Genomic DNA, 16,470 nt, shown 5'->3' with positions numbered 1-16,470 from the left:
CACGCAAAGGAATGCCAAAGTACGAGCGGAGCCAGCCAGCAAACTCCCGGGCGACGTGAGAAAAAACAAGTTTCCACCACAAGTAGGAAAACACGGCGTCCCAGAAACCGACTCTACCGATGATGGCATAAAGGCTTAACAAGAGGAAAAGACCCTCGTCGATTTGTGTTGATGGCCTCAAAAAGGAAACGGAGGACCGTAGAACCGCCAACAGTCGCCTGCCATGAGGCACCTAACTGCTTGCGTGTGTACGGCTGTCATCGAGGATGTAGCTTGATGGGTTGTGGCGTAACGTCGTTGCGCGTTGCGCGTTTGACCAACTGTGGTCGTGTCAGAGCATACGCTGGAGAACAGCGGCAAGCTGCGAGGGGGAAGACTTACATTTTGACCCGACCGTCGTCACCACACGAAGCGATCATGAACGGGTCGACCGGGTTCCATACTACGGCATTGGTCCGGGGGACGTGTCCTTTGATCCTTTCCACGACGGCACCCGTGTTTTTATGCCAGATTAGGATGTTTCCGTCTTATGTTAGAACGAGACATTAGCAACCAGCACTGCAAGCAAAAGAAACTAAGAAAGAATCAAAGTGGATGAAAGGGCTTGAACCAACCTTCACTGCCGCTGACGACAAAGCTCTCATTGGCACCCCCAAATGCACTGCGGATTAGGCATTCACCGCCGGTGTGCCCAAGGAACTTTTGGGTCACAGAACGAGTCGCAAAGTCAATCAGCTGTGCCTCTCCATCCTTCCTGTTCACCAGCAAGCGTGAAGAATCTGCGCTTATGCTGACCGAGGTCGGCCGAGCTTTCATCTCCATCTCAAACTCGAGACTGCGGGTCGTCGCATTGTATACGTGGATCGTCTGCTGATCGTCCACGGAGACAATCCACCGGCCGTCTGGCGACCCGCAGAGGTCCTGAACTCGATGCTTTTTGCCCCAGTCGCAGGTCAATTCGCCATCGGTCGTATAGGTCCGCATGCTGTGCTGCTTGTCCAACGAGCTGACGGTGAAGCTCCGCCCATCGGGAGCCCAGACGCAGCCACTGACGGGTTCCCCGAAGCGATCAAGCCGTCTCAGCAGCTCGCCAGTCTGAGAAAGATTCGTGTGAGTAGATGTAGGTCGAACGCATGCGTTACGGGTTGAAGGGGATAAGTCTGTCTCTACTCACATTGGCATTCCATAGCCTTGCATATCTATCCCTGGCACAAGTAACAATCATCGAGTCGTCAGGGCTCCACGACAGATTGGCCACGCCGTCGACGTGATCCCCCAAGGTCCGCACGACATTGAAAGACGGGACTCCCCAAATCGTCACGGTCTCATCGCTGCCAAAGCCGGCGAGCCGGCGGCCGTCGTGGGAGAATTGGACGCCCCACACCTCGCCCTGCTGGTCGGTGAGCTGCAAAGCGGTTTCGGTGGGGAACTGATTCCGGTCACAGAAATGGTCCGAGTATAAAGATGGGGACGAGGCGTTTGTGTGCCACAGACAGCTATCGATTTGACTCTGCTTCACTTTCTGCAGGAGGACGGCGAGTCGGTTTTCCGGGAGCATGACCGAGGGCGAGATGCAGTCTAAACATGCACGTCAGGACGGCGCTGCTCAAGATACGCGGGACAATGAAAATCTCGAATGCACTTACTCGACAGATCCGACAGCAGCGTCTTCCTCGATTGCCCCTGGGCGCCATCCCATCCCGCCCGGGCCTTCAGGTCTTCGGTCGACTGGCACATGAGGAGACTGGAGAGAAAATGCAGTTTCGGAGGATCCTGATACAGCGGCGTGAGCTCGCTGCGCAGCGTGAAAAGGGCCCGACTCGTCTCCTTCCTCTCCAGCAGTTCCAGGAACTTTTGCTGACGTATCCAAAACCGCATAGCAGTCTTATCGGCGTCGGGGGCCAGAACGAGCCCGTTGCCCTGCGAGGTCGTTTCGCCGGCCGTCACGGCGCCGGAAAGGAGCTCCTCGGTATCAGCCCAGGCGCCCTGGAGTACGCTGTTCCGAAAGGCGGCCACGGTAGGGCTCTCCAGTTCGAAACCGCTTTCCCGGCGGACGCTTTCGGCGGCCGACTCGTAGCCCATGTCGGCCAGGGTCTGGATCAGGAGGCGTGTGACCTCCTCCCGGTCGTGGCCGAAGTAGACGGGCGAGACGGCTGAGGCCGGCGACTTGTCCGGTGGTGCCAGCGACGATGTCGAGCCCTTCAAGGCGGCAGCGGTCTTGTGGATGCCATTAGTAGTGGAAGTTGCGCGCTGGAGCGAAGTCTGGGCGTGGGTGTCGGAGGCGTTCTGCTGTCGCCCCAGGGTGGCACTGGTGCCGTTGGATTCCGCATCGGCGAGCATGTCGTGACGGCGGCGCTTGCGGGGATGGGGTACGGGCTGCTGGGCACGGGATGCGGGGTCGGCGGTGCCGGAGAGGGAGGAGGGGAGGAGACTGCTACTCGGGTCGGGTTCCTGGTCCGAGTCGGAATCGGCTCGCTGCCTACGGCCCAAGGCCTGACGCGGGGAGTTCGTGGCCGATGCTATCGTTCCAGATGAAGTCGAGGGTTGGTGCCGGCGAGCAGACGAGGCGGAAGACGGGCCCGAAAGACGCCGAGCGTCGTCGTCGTTGTTTATGGTGGGCAATGGGGAGAGGGTGTCGGGCGGCAAAGAGAGGAGGGGGGCGGGCGAGGTCGTCGGCGGCGACTGATCGGGGTCAGGCTCGGCGTTGGGATGGCGGAGGAAAGAAGGCGGGTTGGAGTCCAGGTCGAAAACTAGGAGGGCATCAACCGCGGGAAGAGGATCCCGCGGTCAGAGGCGAAGAAAAGAGGTAGGAGCTAGAGTTATCGGCGAGGGATGAAGGGGATAGATGGAGTAGATACAGTAGACAGGGCGACGCAACTGGGAGGTTGCTAGTGGCTGTGGTTAGTGGTTCGATTCACTGTTTACGCGGTACGCGTTACGCGTTGTGCTTCAGCAACCGGGCTGAATGGGTTATGTTGGTTTATGTGAAGGTGTTATGTTTGAAAACGGTCAAGAACAGAAGATGCGTTCATCTGGGTGGTACTAAGGTTGAATGTGGTTGTTAAGAGGGAAGTCGCGGATTACGGAGCATAGAGGGATGGTACTTTCCCATATGAGCGCTTCATTGATAGGTTCACTTGTTCGGGCAGGTATCGGGCCGCTAATGTACCAGGATGTGCTAATGTACTTACATGTACCATGTGAGCCTTTACTACCTAGGTAGGTAGGTACTTATGTACGGATTACCTATGTTTACTGTGTTCTTGGTCTTGCCCTTTTTTCTTCTTTTTCTCGTAAATACAATAAAGAATAATTATTGTCCAAGACATTAAAACGTATTGACTGCTACAAGGCAAGGTCTGTGGTGAGTGGTTTACATGTATTATTAGACGTCATCATTCACACCATTCAAGCCAGGACTGCTACTTTTACCCGTCCTCGTCCTCGCTCCAAGTACCTAGGTACCTACCCCGTTGAAATCGGAGCTGTGGAATGGGAGCTCTGACTGACCCACTCTTATGCTTAGTTCAGCAGCTTGGTCTTAGCGGTGTGCACCGCCTTTCAACTGGTTCTAACTTGTAAGCATCATGGCCATATTCGTACTTACAAGTAGCTGAGAGTCTGAATGATACGAATTTGTGTTCCTTTCCCGAGTTCCTCGGATGATTTGTGACCCGAGTATTCTTACAACCAATGCCTCTCTTGAAAGCCTCGGATTTCCGAGAGGCTTTCGGTATCTGGGTGCCCCTTGTGGCCTGCCCCATTGTCATGCAGTAGTACTAGTCGTTCATGTTCAAGTTGCCAGCTCAGCCGCTATAAACCTCATGACCATGGCCGCTCCTTGCCCCTTGGTGTACACAGTACGGTAGAGTACGTGAATCGTAACCGAGGCACGTCATGGCTTCACTTGTGATCAAGGTCTATCGAGGCTGCGACAGAACCGGCCAAGTAACCGTCCAAAAATTATCCTGATTCCCAGACGGCACAGGACGCAGATCCTAGAACTTGTCGCCTCAGTTGAGAAGCATATGTGACGAGGCTCTCCCAGGCAGCCGCATTCCCCCTTTGGTCATTGGTCCGCATGATTCGACGTGTCAGCTTGTCCTCCAATCGGAACACAAGAAAAGTGCCACAATTCACCACTTTGTGGCTGTTGAGCCACAGTAAACGTGACGACAATGTGGCTTGACAATAAGTGGGACCCTGTAGCGGTAGGTGCGTGGCCCGGTCTGGTTAGGCTCGTGATTGTTGCCATGGTCGAGACTTGACTCGCCAGGCTCAGCATCACCGCCCAAGGCAGGCACATCCTTCGATCTTCGCAATATCTACTTCTCTTTTCCCTACATACCCTTTGCCCCGTCGTATCGAGCGCCTGAAAACAAGAGCTAGGAAGCTTGCAGCTCAGACCGAATCGCTGACTGTTCAGAGACCGCTCATCCCACCGTCGTCGACTTGCGCCACCCCCCCTGATCCAACAGTCAGCCTGAAAAACAGAAGGAGCCTACGTCTGGGGTCTCTCGAGAAGCGAAACGAACCGTCTTCCTACCCCCTAGGGGCAGATTATACGTGGCAACATGAGCCAGACCGTCTCACCGCATGGCGGCATTTCCGACCCCGCCCTCATCACGTACGTCCCAAACGGCCTCGTCACCATCACCGCCGCATGCTGCACCTGGCATCTCCCTGGCCGCTGTTCCCCAGACTAACAGTGCACAACAGTCTTGTGAATAAACTCCAAGATGTCTTCTCCACCGTCGGAGTCAACAACCCCATCGACCTCCCGCAAATCGCCGTCGTCGGCAGTCAGTCGAGCGGAAAGAGTTCCGTGCTGGAGAATATTGTCGGCCGAGACTTGTACGTCAACTCAACCCATGACATGGTACCCGTCACCTCTTTGTCCTCTCTACGGTGCATCTAACATGTGGTCGATCCCAGCTTGCCACGAGGCTCCGGAATTGTGACGCGGCGACCCCTTGTTCTCCAACTCATCAACCGACCCGCGTCGGGACAGTCCAACGGCGTCGAAAATGAAGTGTCCAACAGCACCGACAAGGCGGCCAACGTCGATGAATGGGGCGAGTTCCTCCACATCCCAGGGCAAAAGTTCTACGACTTCAACAAGATTCGGGACGAGATCAGCCGGGAAACCGAGGCCAAGGTCGGCCGCAACGCCGGCATCTCGGCCGCCCCGATCAACCTTCGCGTCTACTCGCCCCACGTCCTCACCCTCACGCTCGTCGATCTCCCCGGCCTGACCAAGGTCCCCGTGGGCGATCAGCCCCGAGACATCGAGAGGCAGATCCGCGACATGGTGCTCAAGTACATCTCGAAACCCAACGCCATCATCCTCGCCGTCACGTCGGCCAACATCGACCTCGCCAACTCGGACGGCCTGAAGCTGGCGCGAGAGGTCGACCCGGAGGGCCAGAGGACCATCGGCGTCCTGACCAAGGTGGACCTGATGGACGAGGGAACCGACGTCGTGGATATCCTGGCGGGCCGGGTCATCCCGCTGCGCCTCGGCTACGTCCCCGTCGTGAACCGCGGCCAGCGGGACATTGACAACAAGAAGCCCATCGGCGTGGCGCTCGAGGCGGAGAAGAACTTTTTCGAGAACCACAAGGCCTACCGTAACAAGAGCGGGTACTGTGGGACGCCGTACCTGGCCAAGAAGCTCAACCTCATCCTCATGATGCACATCAAACAGACGCTTCCCGAGATCAAGGCGCGCATCTCGAGCTCGCTGTCGAAATACACGGCGGAGCTGGACAGCTTGGGCCCGAGCATGCTGGGCAACAGCGGGAACATTGTGCTCAACATCATCACCGAGTTTACCAACGAGTGGCGGACGGTGCTGGACGGCAACAACACGGAGCTCTCGAGCACCGAGCTGTCGGGCGGCGCCCGGATCAGCTTCGTCTTCCACGAGCTCTACTCCAACGGCATCAAGGCGGTGGACCCGTTCGACGTGGTCCGGGACGTCGACATCCGGACGATCCTGTACAACTCGTCCGGGTCGTCGCCGGCGCTCTTTGTCGGCACGACGGCGTTTGAGCTCATTGTCAAGCAGCAGATCAAGCGGCTGGAGGACCCCAGCCTCAAGTGCGTGTCGCTGGTGTACGACGAGCTGGTGCGGATCCTCACGCAGCTCCTGGCCAAGGGCCTGTACAAGAGGTACCCGCAGCTCAAGGAGAAGGTGCACGCCGTGGTCATCTCCTTTTTCAAGAAGGCCATGGAGCCCACCAACAAGCTGGTCAGGGACCTGGTGGCCATGGAGGCGTGCTACATCAACACGGGCCACCCGGACTTCCTCAACGGGCACCGGGCCATGGCGCTCGTCAACGAGAGGTACAACCAGTCCAAGCCGGTGCAGGTGGATCCCAAGACGGGCAAGCCGCTACCGGGCGGCACGCCGCGGGCGGCGAGCCCGGCGGTGCCCGAGCCGGAGAGCTCCAACGCGGGGTTCTTTGGCAGCTTCTTCGCGGCCAAGAACAAGAAGAAGGCGGCGGCGATGGAGGCGCCGCCGCCGATGCTGAAGGCGTCGGGCACGCTTTCGGACCGCGAGAACATTGAGGTCGAGGTGATCAGTAAGTAAGCACGGCATGGAATCCATTGGGGGATTGCTAACGTTTGTCTTTGCAGAGCTGCTCATCTCTTCGTACTTTAACATTGTCAAGAGGACCATGATTGATATGGTGCCCAAGGCGATTATGCTGAACCTTGTCCAGTAGGTTTTTTTTTCCCGAGAATCACCATAAGAAGACGACTAACAAATCACCGCAGATTCACCAAGGACGAAATGCAAAAAGAGCTGCTGGAGTACATGTACCGCAGCGACACGCTGGATGATCTGCTCAAGGAGAGCGACTTTACCGTCCGCCGAAGGAAGGAGTGCCAGCAAATGGTCGAGTCGTTGTCGCGGGCCAGCGAGATTGTCAGCCAGGTGCAATAAAAGCCAGTCGGGCCACCAGACGGCGAAGCACGCGCGAGGCTTCGAGCAGAGTTAGACGCTGTAGACGACATGGGCCCTGTGGAGGCGATGCAGATACGAGTTGATGGAGAATGGGAGGAAGAATAACATTATTATTATTATTACTATTTTCTTGTTTCACCACCCTGAGTTGTCCTTTCTTTCTTCATTTTGCGTCTAGTTTGCATCACGGCGATAGTTGACATTTCAATGACAAGAGTGCAGACTGACGGGTTGTATAACGGGTTGAGGTCAGTCGGGGCAACAAGTTTCTGTTCTGTTTCTTTTTCTTTCTTCTTTTTCCCCCTTCTTTCCACGACCAACGTGTAATCAATTGGTTGTACAGCTCACGCTCTGGATGGTTGAGACGGACGGGACGGGAAAGATTACACAACGTTTGCGACGTCCAACTGCGACGACCCTCTCTCGTTGTCTGCAGATGCCCATCGGAAACCGGGAGGAGAGACGAGAAGCAAACAAACAAGAGAAACGGGTCAGATCTAGCCACTCTCTTATTGATCTCTTCCACCGACAGACGTCTCCCGCTTTATATCAGTTCAATTGTGTCGAAGAGGGTGGATATCCCCGTGGGGAAATGGTGTAAGAACGGAAGTGTTCCCGAAACACGGATCCCGGCATATCTTCACATGGCGACAGTACACGTACATCGTAGTACTCAGTACCTAGAATGGATGTCCCAGCGACAAGGTCGGTGGCGCAGTGGATCATCGGTCTGCCCGTCTTGTCGATTCGCCGTAGCCAGTCAAAGCTGCAGTTGATGCACGAGGACTCGTCTTTAGGTGTACAACGTACGTGTATGCATTCCCCTATTCTTCATCTACTTTATTTATTTATTTTTCCCTCCATATGTTGCTCTGTCAATGGGTTTAGTGGTCGCTTTATGAGACACAATCTCCGTTTCGGCGTCGCAGAGTCTTGTTATGAGGAAAAGTACGAGTACCTACACGAGTACACGAGTTGGTAAGAGAATTGGAATTCGAAGATGATGGTGGAGACCACGTGGGTGGAGGGAGTATCAGGAGTAGGTACCGTACTTCGTTCTTCGTACCGTACCGGTACCGGTTTCAGGTATCATCGACGTGATGCGACTCCATCTGTGATCCGCCATCCTTCACCTCTCACCTTTCACGGAATTCAACACCTTCATCTTGGGTCAGAGACGGAGTTTAACTGACTGGTATATATCATACAGCTTCGACTTCCATTCTCCGTTTCACACCCACCAGCAAGTTCTCAGTCTGCCAAACTAGGGATAATTGGGACCATTCAAACTCGCTTGGAAGTATCGAGTACTTCTCTCGTCCTCATCGTCACCCTCGACTCCCTCGACACCCTCGACTTCCTCAACCTCGCTCTCAACCCCCTCAGCCTCATCATTCTTATCCTCGAAACCACTACATTCCATTTCCATATTCGTTTCAATTCGCATCTCCACCGCCATCCATCATGTTCTCCCAAGTCTTCAGCCAATTCAAGACCATCCCGGTCCCCGATGCCGACCTAACGGGCAAGACGGCCATTGTCACCGGCTCCAACATCGGCCTGGGCCTCGAAGCCTCCCGTTACTTTGCCAGACTGGGCTGCGCCCGCGTCATCCTCGCCTGCCGGGACCTCGAAAAGGCCAAAGTCGCCCGCAAGGACATCCTGTCGTCCTTATCTTCTTCCTCCTCCTCCCCCTCCAAGCCTGCCACGGAGGTCCTGGTCTGGCACCTCGACCTGGCCGACTTTGAAAACGTCAAGGCCTTCGCAGCCCGCGCGGCCAAGGAACTCGACCGTGTCGACTTTTTCATGGCCAACGCCAGCATGGCTGCCACCACCAAACAGTGCGCCGAATCCGCCGGGGGGTGGGAGATGCAGCTGGCCGTCAACGTCATCAGCACCTTCTTGCTCAACATCCTCATGCTGCCCGTCCTCCGGGAGACGGGGCGCAAGTTTGGCGTTACGCCGCGGTTGGTCGTCACGGCTTCTTTCGGGGCCTTCCTCGTACGTTCTTTCTTTTTCTCGTCTCTCTACGACACAGCTGACCCCCGCCCAGTCCTTCTTCAAAGAACGAACCGCCAGCGAAATCTTCAAAACCCTCAACGAATCCGGCAGCCTCATCGACCGCTACAACACCACCAAGCTGCTCCAGGTCATCGCCACCAAGCACCTCGCCGTGGCCGCCCGCGCCTCGGGCCGCGGCGACGTCGTCATCAACTGCCTCCACCCAGGCGTCTGCCGCACCGAGCTCTTCCGCTTCGTCCCCTTCCCGCTCAGCATCCCCTTCAACGCCGCCATGATGCTCCTGGGCCGGTCCTCCGACATGGGCGCCCGCACCCTCCTGGCCGCCGCCTTGAGCGACGAGTCGGACGAGGCCACCGCCACCCACGGCCGTTTCATGAACGACGGGCTCGTCGCTGATTTCCCGCCCATCATGTCCGGTGACGAGGGAGAGGTGATGCAGGTCCGGGTTTGGGAGGAGTTGTTGGACATTTTGGACGGTATTGTGCCGGGTATTTCGAGGACTCTTTGAGCAGCGTTTTGTGTGCATTTGTTTTTCTTCTCTTTTTTTTTTTTTCTTCTTTTTTTCATTTTTCTCATCTTTCTCCGTTCTTCTCCCCTGCCCCGCCGTTTCTAGCCACTGCTGCATGAGTGATATATCGTGGAACATATATAGACATATAACGAGGCAACTAGAGGAAGAAAGATTCCTCTGAGCTTCATGCTAATGTAAACGAATCGAAGAAAAGCAAAATGCAAACTCGAATCTGGCTCCATCATGCCATCCCCTCAAACTGTATCCCGGCCTTCTGGATCCGACGGGTGACAAGACGGTGTCACGTCTTCCGTCGGTCCGCCACAGCCCATCTCCTATCCACGCCTATGCAAAGGAAAAGGTATGGCAGCATCCACGGCCCGAGAGCGGCCCATTGCAGCATGGGGAAAGTAAGGAAAGGAACACAATGGTCGTCACGGTCCTATATTACTGTCAGATTGCAAAATTTTCTTCTTCTACGGTAAGCTGCGGAAGGGTTCGTGCAGAATGAGAGGAGGAGGAGTGGGCAGTCCAGATAAAAGGGGGCGGGTGGCAAGGAGAAGAGAAATACAAGAGGCGCAGCTCAACAGGGCGTCTTCAGGTCGTCTTTCCCCTACTATTGTTCTACGGGATAAAACCTATCTTTCCTCAGATTCGAGTCCTCGTCTCATCATAAAAGCCAGGGAATCAACAAGACCCAGACTTGTCTCCCGAGAAAGGAGGACGAGGACAGGACTAAACCAAACATGGAGTACGAAGCACTACCAGATCCTCCCTCTCCCCAACTTCCACCGAATCCTCCACCAAGTCCGTCAAATGAATGATGCGCCACCACAGGACAGTCGGTAAAGAAACCTGCTCCTCCAGATCCTCCCTTGGTACTGTACTGATCAGATGTCCAGAGCACGCTGTTACAGCAAGTCGCAACCACCTACATATCTAAAACAGAGGATCTGATGGTTGGAGGGAAAGGGACAGCTGACGAGAAGGGTCCGGGACGGCGAGGTTGTTGAGCTGAGGACGGGCAACCGGACGAGATAGAGACGCGTAGAGAAAGCGCTCCACGGCAATACCTTAATATCCCGGCGACGACGAAAAGGCGGGAAAATAGCTCTGAAACCCAACAAGCTAGAACATGAATCTTACACGCCGGTTTTAAATTATTTACAACTTGGACTTCAAAACCAAGCCACCCTTCTCCACATCATAGTTCTTCCCGCTAGTCCAGCCCAGCCACTTCTGCAATACAGCCTCGCCCCCGTCGCCGGGGCTCAGGGGGATGCCGACGTATCCATTCCCAGGCAGTCCGGCCCCCTGTCCCTGGATAGACGGGTCCTTGACGCCCTCGGCGATGGCCAAGCATGGCGTGTCCCGCAAGGTGACGGCAGGTCTCTGGTCACCCTCCCGGTCGGCCTGGGCCTCGAGCTCGGCGTACTCCAGCACCGGCGTGCAGCAGGCGTCGGTGCCGTCGAAGATGGCCTCCCACTCGTCCCTCGTCTTGGACTTGAATGTGCGGGTGAAGAGGTCCCGCAGCTCGGGCCAATTGGCCTGGTCATCCCGGCGCGTGTCCCAGCTGCTGTCCAGCCCCATGCCCTTGCGGAGGATGGCGAAGAAGTGCGGCTCGAGGGCGCCGACGGCCATGTAGCGACCGTCGCGGGTCTCGTAGGTGTCGTAGAAAGGGCAGCCGCCGTCGAGGAGGTTCCGGCCGCGGCCCTTGTCGCCGAGCGGGGTCTTGAGGGCAAAACGAGGGAAAGTGGCGAGGTACGAGGCGCCGTCGACCATGTTGGCCTCGACCACCTGGCCGCGGCCGGTAAACTGACGAGACACGAGGGCGAGGAGGACGCCCTGGAAGAGGGTGGCGCCGCCGCCGGCAAAGTCGGCGAGGATGTTCCACGGCGGGTGCGGCTTTTCGCCGTCGCGGCCGAGGAGGGACAGGGCGCCCGACACGGCGAGGTAGTTGATATCGTGGCCCGCCATGGCGGAGTAGCGGCCGTCGCGGCGGAACCCGGTCATGCGGGCGTAGATGAGGCGCGGGTTGATGGCGCAGAGCTCGGAGGGGCCGAGGCCCAGCTTCTCCAGGACGCCGGGGCGGAAAGGGTCGATCAGGATGTCGACGGCGGCGGCGAGCTCGCGGATCAGTGCGACGCCCCGCGGGGTCTTGAGATCGACGGCGATGGAGGCTTTGTGGCGCGTGAGCATGTCCTCGGTGGGGACGGCCTTGCCGGAGGGGGAGTGGGTTTGGCCTGGCACGGCGCGGTCGACACGGAGGACGTGGGCGCCGGCGTCTGCGAGGAGCATGCCAGCAAAGGGGCCTGGCAGGGGAGGGAGGAAGCGTCAGCAAGTCGGGTACAGGTACAGGGTGCGTGTAGTTCTCGGACTGATTCTTACCCGGCGCGAGACCGCCAAACTCCAGGACCTTGACGTCCTTCAAGGGAGGTGGGCCGACCATTTTGAACTGTGTCTGTCTACTTGATGAAGGTCGAAGGGAAATTGGTGAAGACGTAACAGCAGAACAAGAACAGAGAACTTGTCGCTGCTGAAGATGGTTGATCGACTACATGGCGAGGATTCTGAAAGGAGACCTCTCGAACGATATCAAGAGTAGATAAGACTGCGGTTAATCGGAATTGGATACCCGCTTAGAGCTGGGGCAGAACAGAAGAAGCAGGTGAAGAGAAGCCGAGGAACCAGCGGGGAGATATTGCGGGGGACGCCGGGATGTGGGGCACGGACGGTGGGTAGGTACGTATCTTGTGTAAAGGGAATAAGATACTGTGTTTACACTGTAAGATAAGATAAGAGATAAAAGATAAGATTTTATGGGGCATGTGGGTACGTACCTAGCTCAACTTACTAAGCCATGCCCAGCCGCATCATTCAGTCGATGAGCTTGATATTCTTTCTTCATCTCTCAATCCATAACTTCACCTCACCACGTCGGACGCCAGCACATCCCCTAATACGCTACACCTGGCACTCTTCAACCATGCCTCCCAAACGCATGACAGCCAACCCGGTGAGACCGGCTCGCCACAGACCGGGCAAACCCACCCTGGACGAATCCTCGTCGTCCGACGACGATGCTGCCAGCGAAGATATCCAAGCCGACGAGGAACGCACCATTCCTCCGCCTCCCAAAGCTACAAGTGCAGGCAGGATTGCTAGCAGCAACCTACGGAACGTCGACCTCGCCCAGCGTCAGCGGGAAGCCCAGTCGCAAGAAGAGAAGAGGCTAGCCAGAGAAAAAGCAGAACGACTCGCGGCCGAACAAGGATTCGTCACCGAGGAAGAAGAGGAAGAGGAAGATGAAGAAGACGAAGAAGAATCAGATAGCGACGACGAGGAGGAAGAAGAGAGCAGCAGCGAGGACGAAGCCCCGCGACGCCTCATGCTCCGCCCGAAATTCATCCCCAAGAACCAACGCGCCGCCGCAGGGAAAACCGCATCCACCACCGCCCAATCCGCCGAAGCCGAAGAAGAAGCACGGAAAGCCGAAGAAGCCCGACGACAAGCCGAACGCGACGCCCTCGTAGAAGAGCAGATCAAGAAGGACCTGGCCGAACGGGCCGCCGGCCGGACAAAAAAGCACTGGGAGGACGCGGACCCGCTGCGCGGCGATGGGTCCGACGCCGGCTCGGACGCCGACGTCGACACCACCGACGAACTCGACCCGGAAGCCGAAGAGGCCGCGTGGCGGCTCCGCGAGCTGAAACGCATCAAGCGCGAGCGCGACAGGCTGGCGGAGCGCGAGGCGGAGATTGCCGAGCGGGAACGGCGCGACGCGCTGACGCAGGAGGAGCGCGACGCCGAGGACGCGGAAAAGATTGCCCGCCAGCGCGAGGAGAAGGAGTCGCGCGGCAAGATGGGCTACATGCAGAGATACTTCCACAAGGGCGCCTTCTTCTCCGACGAGGCGGCCGCGCACGGGCTCGACAAGCGCGACCTCATGGGCGCGCGCATCGCCGACGAGATCAAGGACCGCAGCGTCCTCCCCGAATACCTCCAGAAGCGGGACATGACCAAGCTGGGCCGCAAGGGCGCCTCCAAGTACAAGGACCTCAAGACGGAGGATACCGGCCGCTGGGGCGACTTTAGCGACGAGTGGCGCGGGAGGGACAGGGATAGGAACCAGGGCCGGTTTGACGGCCGCTTTGGCGATGTTGATGAGCGGTTCCGGCCTGACGGTAGTGGTGGTGGTGGCGGGGATAGGAGTGGAAAGGGGGCCAATGCTATCCCGTTGGGGGAGCGCAAGGGGAGTGTGACTGGCGGTCGGGAGCGGCGGAGCAGAAGCCGGAGTCGGGATCGAGGGGGTCGAGGGGACAGCTACCGCCCTCGGGATCGCAGTCCAGATGCGGGTTATAGGCGGAGAGGCAGGTCAAGATCGAGATCGAGGTCGAGGTTACGGTCACGGTCACGATCTCCTAGACGGAGAAGGGATTCGCGGGAGGAAAGGGACCGACGGAAACGCAGTCCGTCTCCCGATAGAGACCGAGACCGGTACCGTGAGAGTGACAAGCGACGACGGGTGGATGTGCGCTGAATCGTTAAGGAACACCCATGTCTCTCGTCTAAGATGGAGGAAGGGACAAATATCCTAAATGTACAACAATGCCAGCGGGCGAAGACGCTTGTTTTGATTCCAGATACCCGATTACACCAACCTGACGAACCAAACGCCGGCCTACCCTATTTTCCTGATCTTACTAAAACGTGCATGCCAGCCTCTATATTCTTGTAATCTCTACGCGCGCCCTGTCAAAGACGCGATGGCTTAGCAAGCTTTCGCTGCCTTCTTCGAAGGACGGGGGGTACAGCGCCATCCGCGCGTAGGTGCCTGCACCGCGCCTCTTGGAGAGGGTTCCCGGGTTGATGACCAGTACGCTCTCGATGACCTGGGTTTCTCGAGTTAGTGTGGTCGTTCTAAACATACATACAGGGAAAAAAAAAAAAAAGAAAAAAAAAACACTCACCTTGGCAAAAGGGGGAAGGAAGCTCGGGATAATCATCACATCCGGCCGCACATTGACCATCTCACCAAGCTTCAAATAGCTCACATCGAGCATGGCGCCGGGCGGAACCGCCTCGGTCGTGCCGGTCCGCGGCAACCTCGAACGGTCGGTGGCGGGGAAGAGAGGAAAGTAATGGCGCTGCTCCAGGAGATAGCGGCACAACCGGGAGAGTGTGACGGGGTCGCGGGCCGGCGCAACGACGAGCTCCTCGTGGCGGAGTTCCCACAAGATATCCTGTGACGACACGCCGAGGACCGTCTCGTTCAAAGAGACAGTCATGGGGTTGGAGACGAAGCGGGCCGTTTTCGGCAGGCCCAGTTCGCGGCGGGCGGGGGCGTCCTGTGGCCAGGAGACGTGCTTGTCTATCACGTCGCGGACGGACGGGACGAGGAGGATGGTGACGCTGGGGTTGGCGGCCGAGAGGCGGTGGAGGGCCGGGGCGAAGAGGTGGCGGAAGACGGTGTTCATGGTGGCCGTGTCCTGCTCGGATTCGGGGATGGGGAGGTCAAAGTCGCCCGTGGCGACGAGGGGGTGTTCCGCGTCGATAAAGGGGCCTACGAGCACGACGGCGTCGGCCAGGGTGTCGGCGGCCCGGCTGCAGAGGGCGTGGAGCGGCTCAAAGTCGAGGTTGTCGTCGGCTGTGTAGGGCCCCGCGGCGAAGAGGACGTTCAGGGGGGGTGGATCGGCGGCGTCGTCCGAGTCCATGGCGTCCGGGTCGCCGCGGAGCTTGGTGCGGTGCGAAGAGAGTGCCTCCCGCGTGGAGGCGGCGTTGGGGAGCATGGGCAGCTCGAGGATTTCATGGACGACAAAGGCGTGGCCCGACGTGTTGATGCCGCGCAGGGCCACGATCTGGCCGGGGAAGAAGCTGAAACGGTGGACCTTGGTCATGTCGAGGGCCACGCGCTGGCCACCGCCCGTGCGGCGGGACGTTTCGAGGATGAGGGAGGCGGCGTTGAGCTTGCCCTCGGGGGAATCGGAGGCGATACGGCCGACAGCGATGACGGGGTTGGGACTCTGGTGGGCGGCGCTCCCGATGGCGGAAAGGTCCAGGCTGTGATATTGCAGGGTCAACTCGATGAATTCGTCTATCCTGTCGTCGAGGATCTCGGAGGCCTCGGATAGTTTCATGGCCAAGGGCTTGTAGGCGAGCTTCTTTTGGTCGGAGGCGGCGGTCAACTTGATGCGCGACTCGGGGTAGGGACATATCGGCGGCTCCGGTGCCTGGAGATGGTCGTTGAGGACTTCGAGGACCTCTCCGGGGTTGGACCGGTCGTTGAATGATGACGGGCTGCGAACTCCAGCGTTAGCCCTGGGTTGGGAACAAACCCAAAGACAAAAAAGTGAGACTCACGACTGCATAGCGTTCAGCTGCTCCTCCATCCGAGACGGCGTCTTGTAATCGGGCGAACTACCGACGAGATCACCCTTGACGCGGGAGATGGACGGCGTATCGTACGGGTTCAGATTCCTCCTCTTGCTTGGCCTACCGGTACCTGACCCAGAGCCGGGCGTATTGGGTACCAGTCCGTCGAGCATGGCAAAGACGTCGCCGCGAGGAGCACGCGGGGTAGCTCCCGACCGTCTTTCCGTCTTCGTCTTGACCTGAGTCTGCGGCTGCCCACGAGTGGCGTTCTCCAGAGAATCCTGTATATGCTGCTTGAAGCCACGGACGGGGTCGAGGGAGAGGGTGGCGGCGTCATAGTCCATCTTGATGCAGTACGATTCCCATTTGTAGAAGAGGTCCTCGACCGAGACGTCGTGGAGACGCATGATCGACTGGAGCTCGGCGAGCACACTGGGATCAAGGGGTTCCGTCCCCGAGGTGAAGCGCTCATTGAGCTCTCCCTCTGCTTCGGACATGATGGGATGCCGTTCGTATTCGATTGAGCTGGCCGCGGTGTAGGGGTTGGGGTTGGTGTTTGGTCTCCGGTGATGTGAAGTTGGGAAGCGACCAT

General features: G+C 57.9%; 6 protein-coding genes across 6 annotated transcripts; 3 read left to right on the top strand and 3 right to left on the bottom strand.

Annotated features, from left to right (window-relative positions):
* Positions 1–377: 377 nt before the first annotated feature.
* ACRALDRAFT_1026683 (uncharacterized protein) lies at positions 378–2,340 on the bottom strand (the record flags this gene model as incomplete). The annotated part of the gene is made up of 4 exons (XM_071014799.1): positions 378–526; positions 615–1,095; positions 1,175–1,578; positions 1,647–2,340. The coding sequence occupies 4 exons, from the start codon at positions 2,338–2,340 to the stop codon at positions 378–380; spliced, it is 1,728 nt and encodes a 575-aa protein (XP_070879487.1).
* Positions 2,341–4,283: 1,943 nt separating this feature from the next.
* ACRALDRAFT_1059736 (uncharacterized protein) lies at positions 4,284–7,500 on the top strand. Its single transcript, XM_071016091.1, has 5 exons — positions 4,284–4,627; positions 4,720–4,854; positions 4,936–6,587; positions 6,643–6,727; positions 6,784–7,500. The coding sequence occupies exons 1-5, from the start codon at positions 4,575–4,577 to the stop codon at positions 6,950–6,952; spliced, it is 2,094 nt and encodes a 697-aa protein (XP_070879486.1). The 5' UTR covers positions 4,284–4,574; the 3' UTR covers positions 6,953–7,500.
* A 575-nt stretch (positions 7,501–8,075) lies between these two features.
* On the top strand, positions 8,076–9,735 carry ACRALDRAFT_1078828 (uncharacterized protein). Its single transcript, XM_071018819.1, has 2 exons — positions 8,076–8,974; positions 9,027–9,735. Exons 1-2 carry the CDS (start codon positions 8,438–8,440, stop codon positions 9,501–9,503), a joined length of 1,014 nt encoding a protein of 337 aa, XP_070879485.1. The 5' UTR covers positions 8,076–8,437; the 3' UTR covers positions 9,504–9,735.
* Positions 9,736–10,510: 775 nt separating this feature from the next.
* ACRALDRAFT_1073696 (uncharacterized protein) lies at positions 10,511–12,137 on the bottom strand. Its single transcript, XM_071018135.1, has 2 exons — positions 11,895–12,137; positions 10,511–11,818 (listed from the first exon to the last, which is right to left on the bottom strand). Exons 1-2 carry the CDS (start codon positions 11,953–11,955, stop codon positions 10,671–10,673), a joined length of 1,209 nt encoding a protein of 402 aa, XP_070879484.1. The 5' UTR covers positions 11,956–12,137; the 3' UTR covers positions 10,511–10,670.
* A 355-nt stretch (positions 12,138–12,492) lies between these two features.
* Positions 12,493–14,046, top strand: ACRALDRAFT_1078830 (uncharacterized protein; the record flags this gene model as incomplete). The annotated part of the gene is made up of 1 exon (XM_071018820.1): positions 12,493–14,046. One exon carries the CDS (start codon positions 12,493–12,495, stop codon positions 14,044–14,046), a length of 1,554 nt encoding a protein of 517 aa, XP_070879483.1.
* Positions 14,047–14,230: 184 nt separating this feature from the next.
* On the bottom strand, positions 14,231–16,375 carry ACRALDRAFT_2024434 (uncharacterized protein; the record flags this gene model as incomplete). Its single annotated transcript, XM_071020222.1, has 3 exons — positions 14,231–14,398; positions 14,477–15,803; positions 15,867–16,375. 3 exons carry the CDS (start codon positions 16,373–16,375, stop codon positions 14,231–14,233), a joined length of 2,004 nt encoding a protein of 667 aa, XP_070879482.1.
* Positions 16,376–16,470: the final 95 nt, after the last annotated feature.

Source organism: Sodiomyces alcalophilus (assembly GCF_042370955.1).
Source record: "Sodiomyces alcalophilus JCM 7366 unplaced genomic scaffold ACRALscaffold_1, whole genome shotgun sequence".
Taxonomy (NCBI): Eukaryota; Fungi; Ascomycota; class Sordariomycetes; order Glomerellales; family Plectosphaerellaceae; genus Sodiomyces; species Sodiomyces alcalophilus.
Note: the sequence above shows the minus strand (reverse complement) of the source record. Positions and strands in the feature narration are given on the sequence as shown.

Bases quoted from the DNA above. Each gene is read 5' to 3' on its own strand.
- ACRALDRAFT_1059736 (XM_071016091.1), top strand. From the start codon at position 4,575: ATGAGCCAGACCGTCTCACCGCATGGCGGCATTTCCGACCCCGCCCTC. The intron at 4,628-4,719 runs GTACGTCCCAAA...AGTGCACAACAG, and splicing joins TCCGACCCCGCCCTCATCAC to TCTTGTGAATAAACTCCAAG. The intron at 6,728-6,783 runs GTAGGTTTTTTT...AAATCACCGCAG, and splicing joins ATTATGCTGAACCTTGTCCA to ATTCACCAAGGACGAAATGC.
- ACRALDRAFT_1073696 (XM_071018135.1), bottom strand. From the start codon at position 11,955: ATGGTCGGCCCACCTCCCTTGAAGGACGTCAAGGTCCTGGAGTTTGGC. The intron at 11,819-11,894 runs GTAAGAATCAGT...CTCCCCTGCCAG, and splicing joins GTTTGGCGGTCTCGCGCCGG to GCCCCTTTGCTGGCATGCTC.
- ACRALDRAFT_1078828 (XM_071018819.1), top strand. From the start codon at position 8,438: ATGTTCTCCCAAGTCTTCAGCCAATTCAAGACCATCCCGGTCCCCGAT. The intron at 8,975-9,026 runs GTACGTTCTTTC...ACCCCCGCCCAG, and splicing joins CTTCTTTCGGGGCCTTCCTC to TCCTTCTTCAAAGAACGAAC.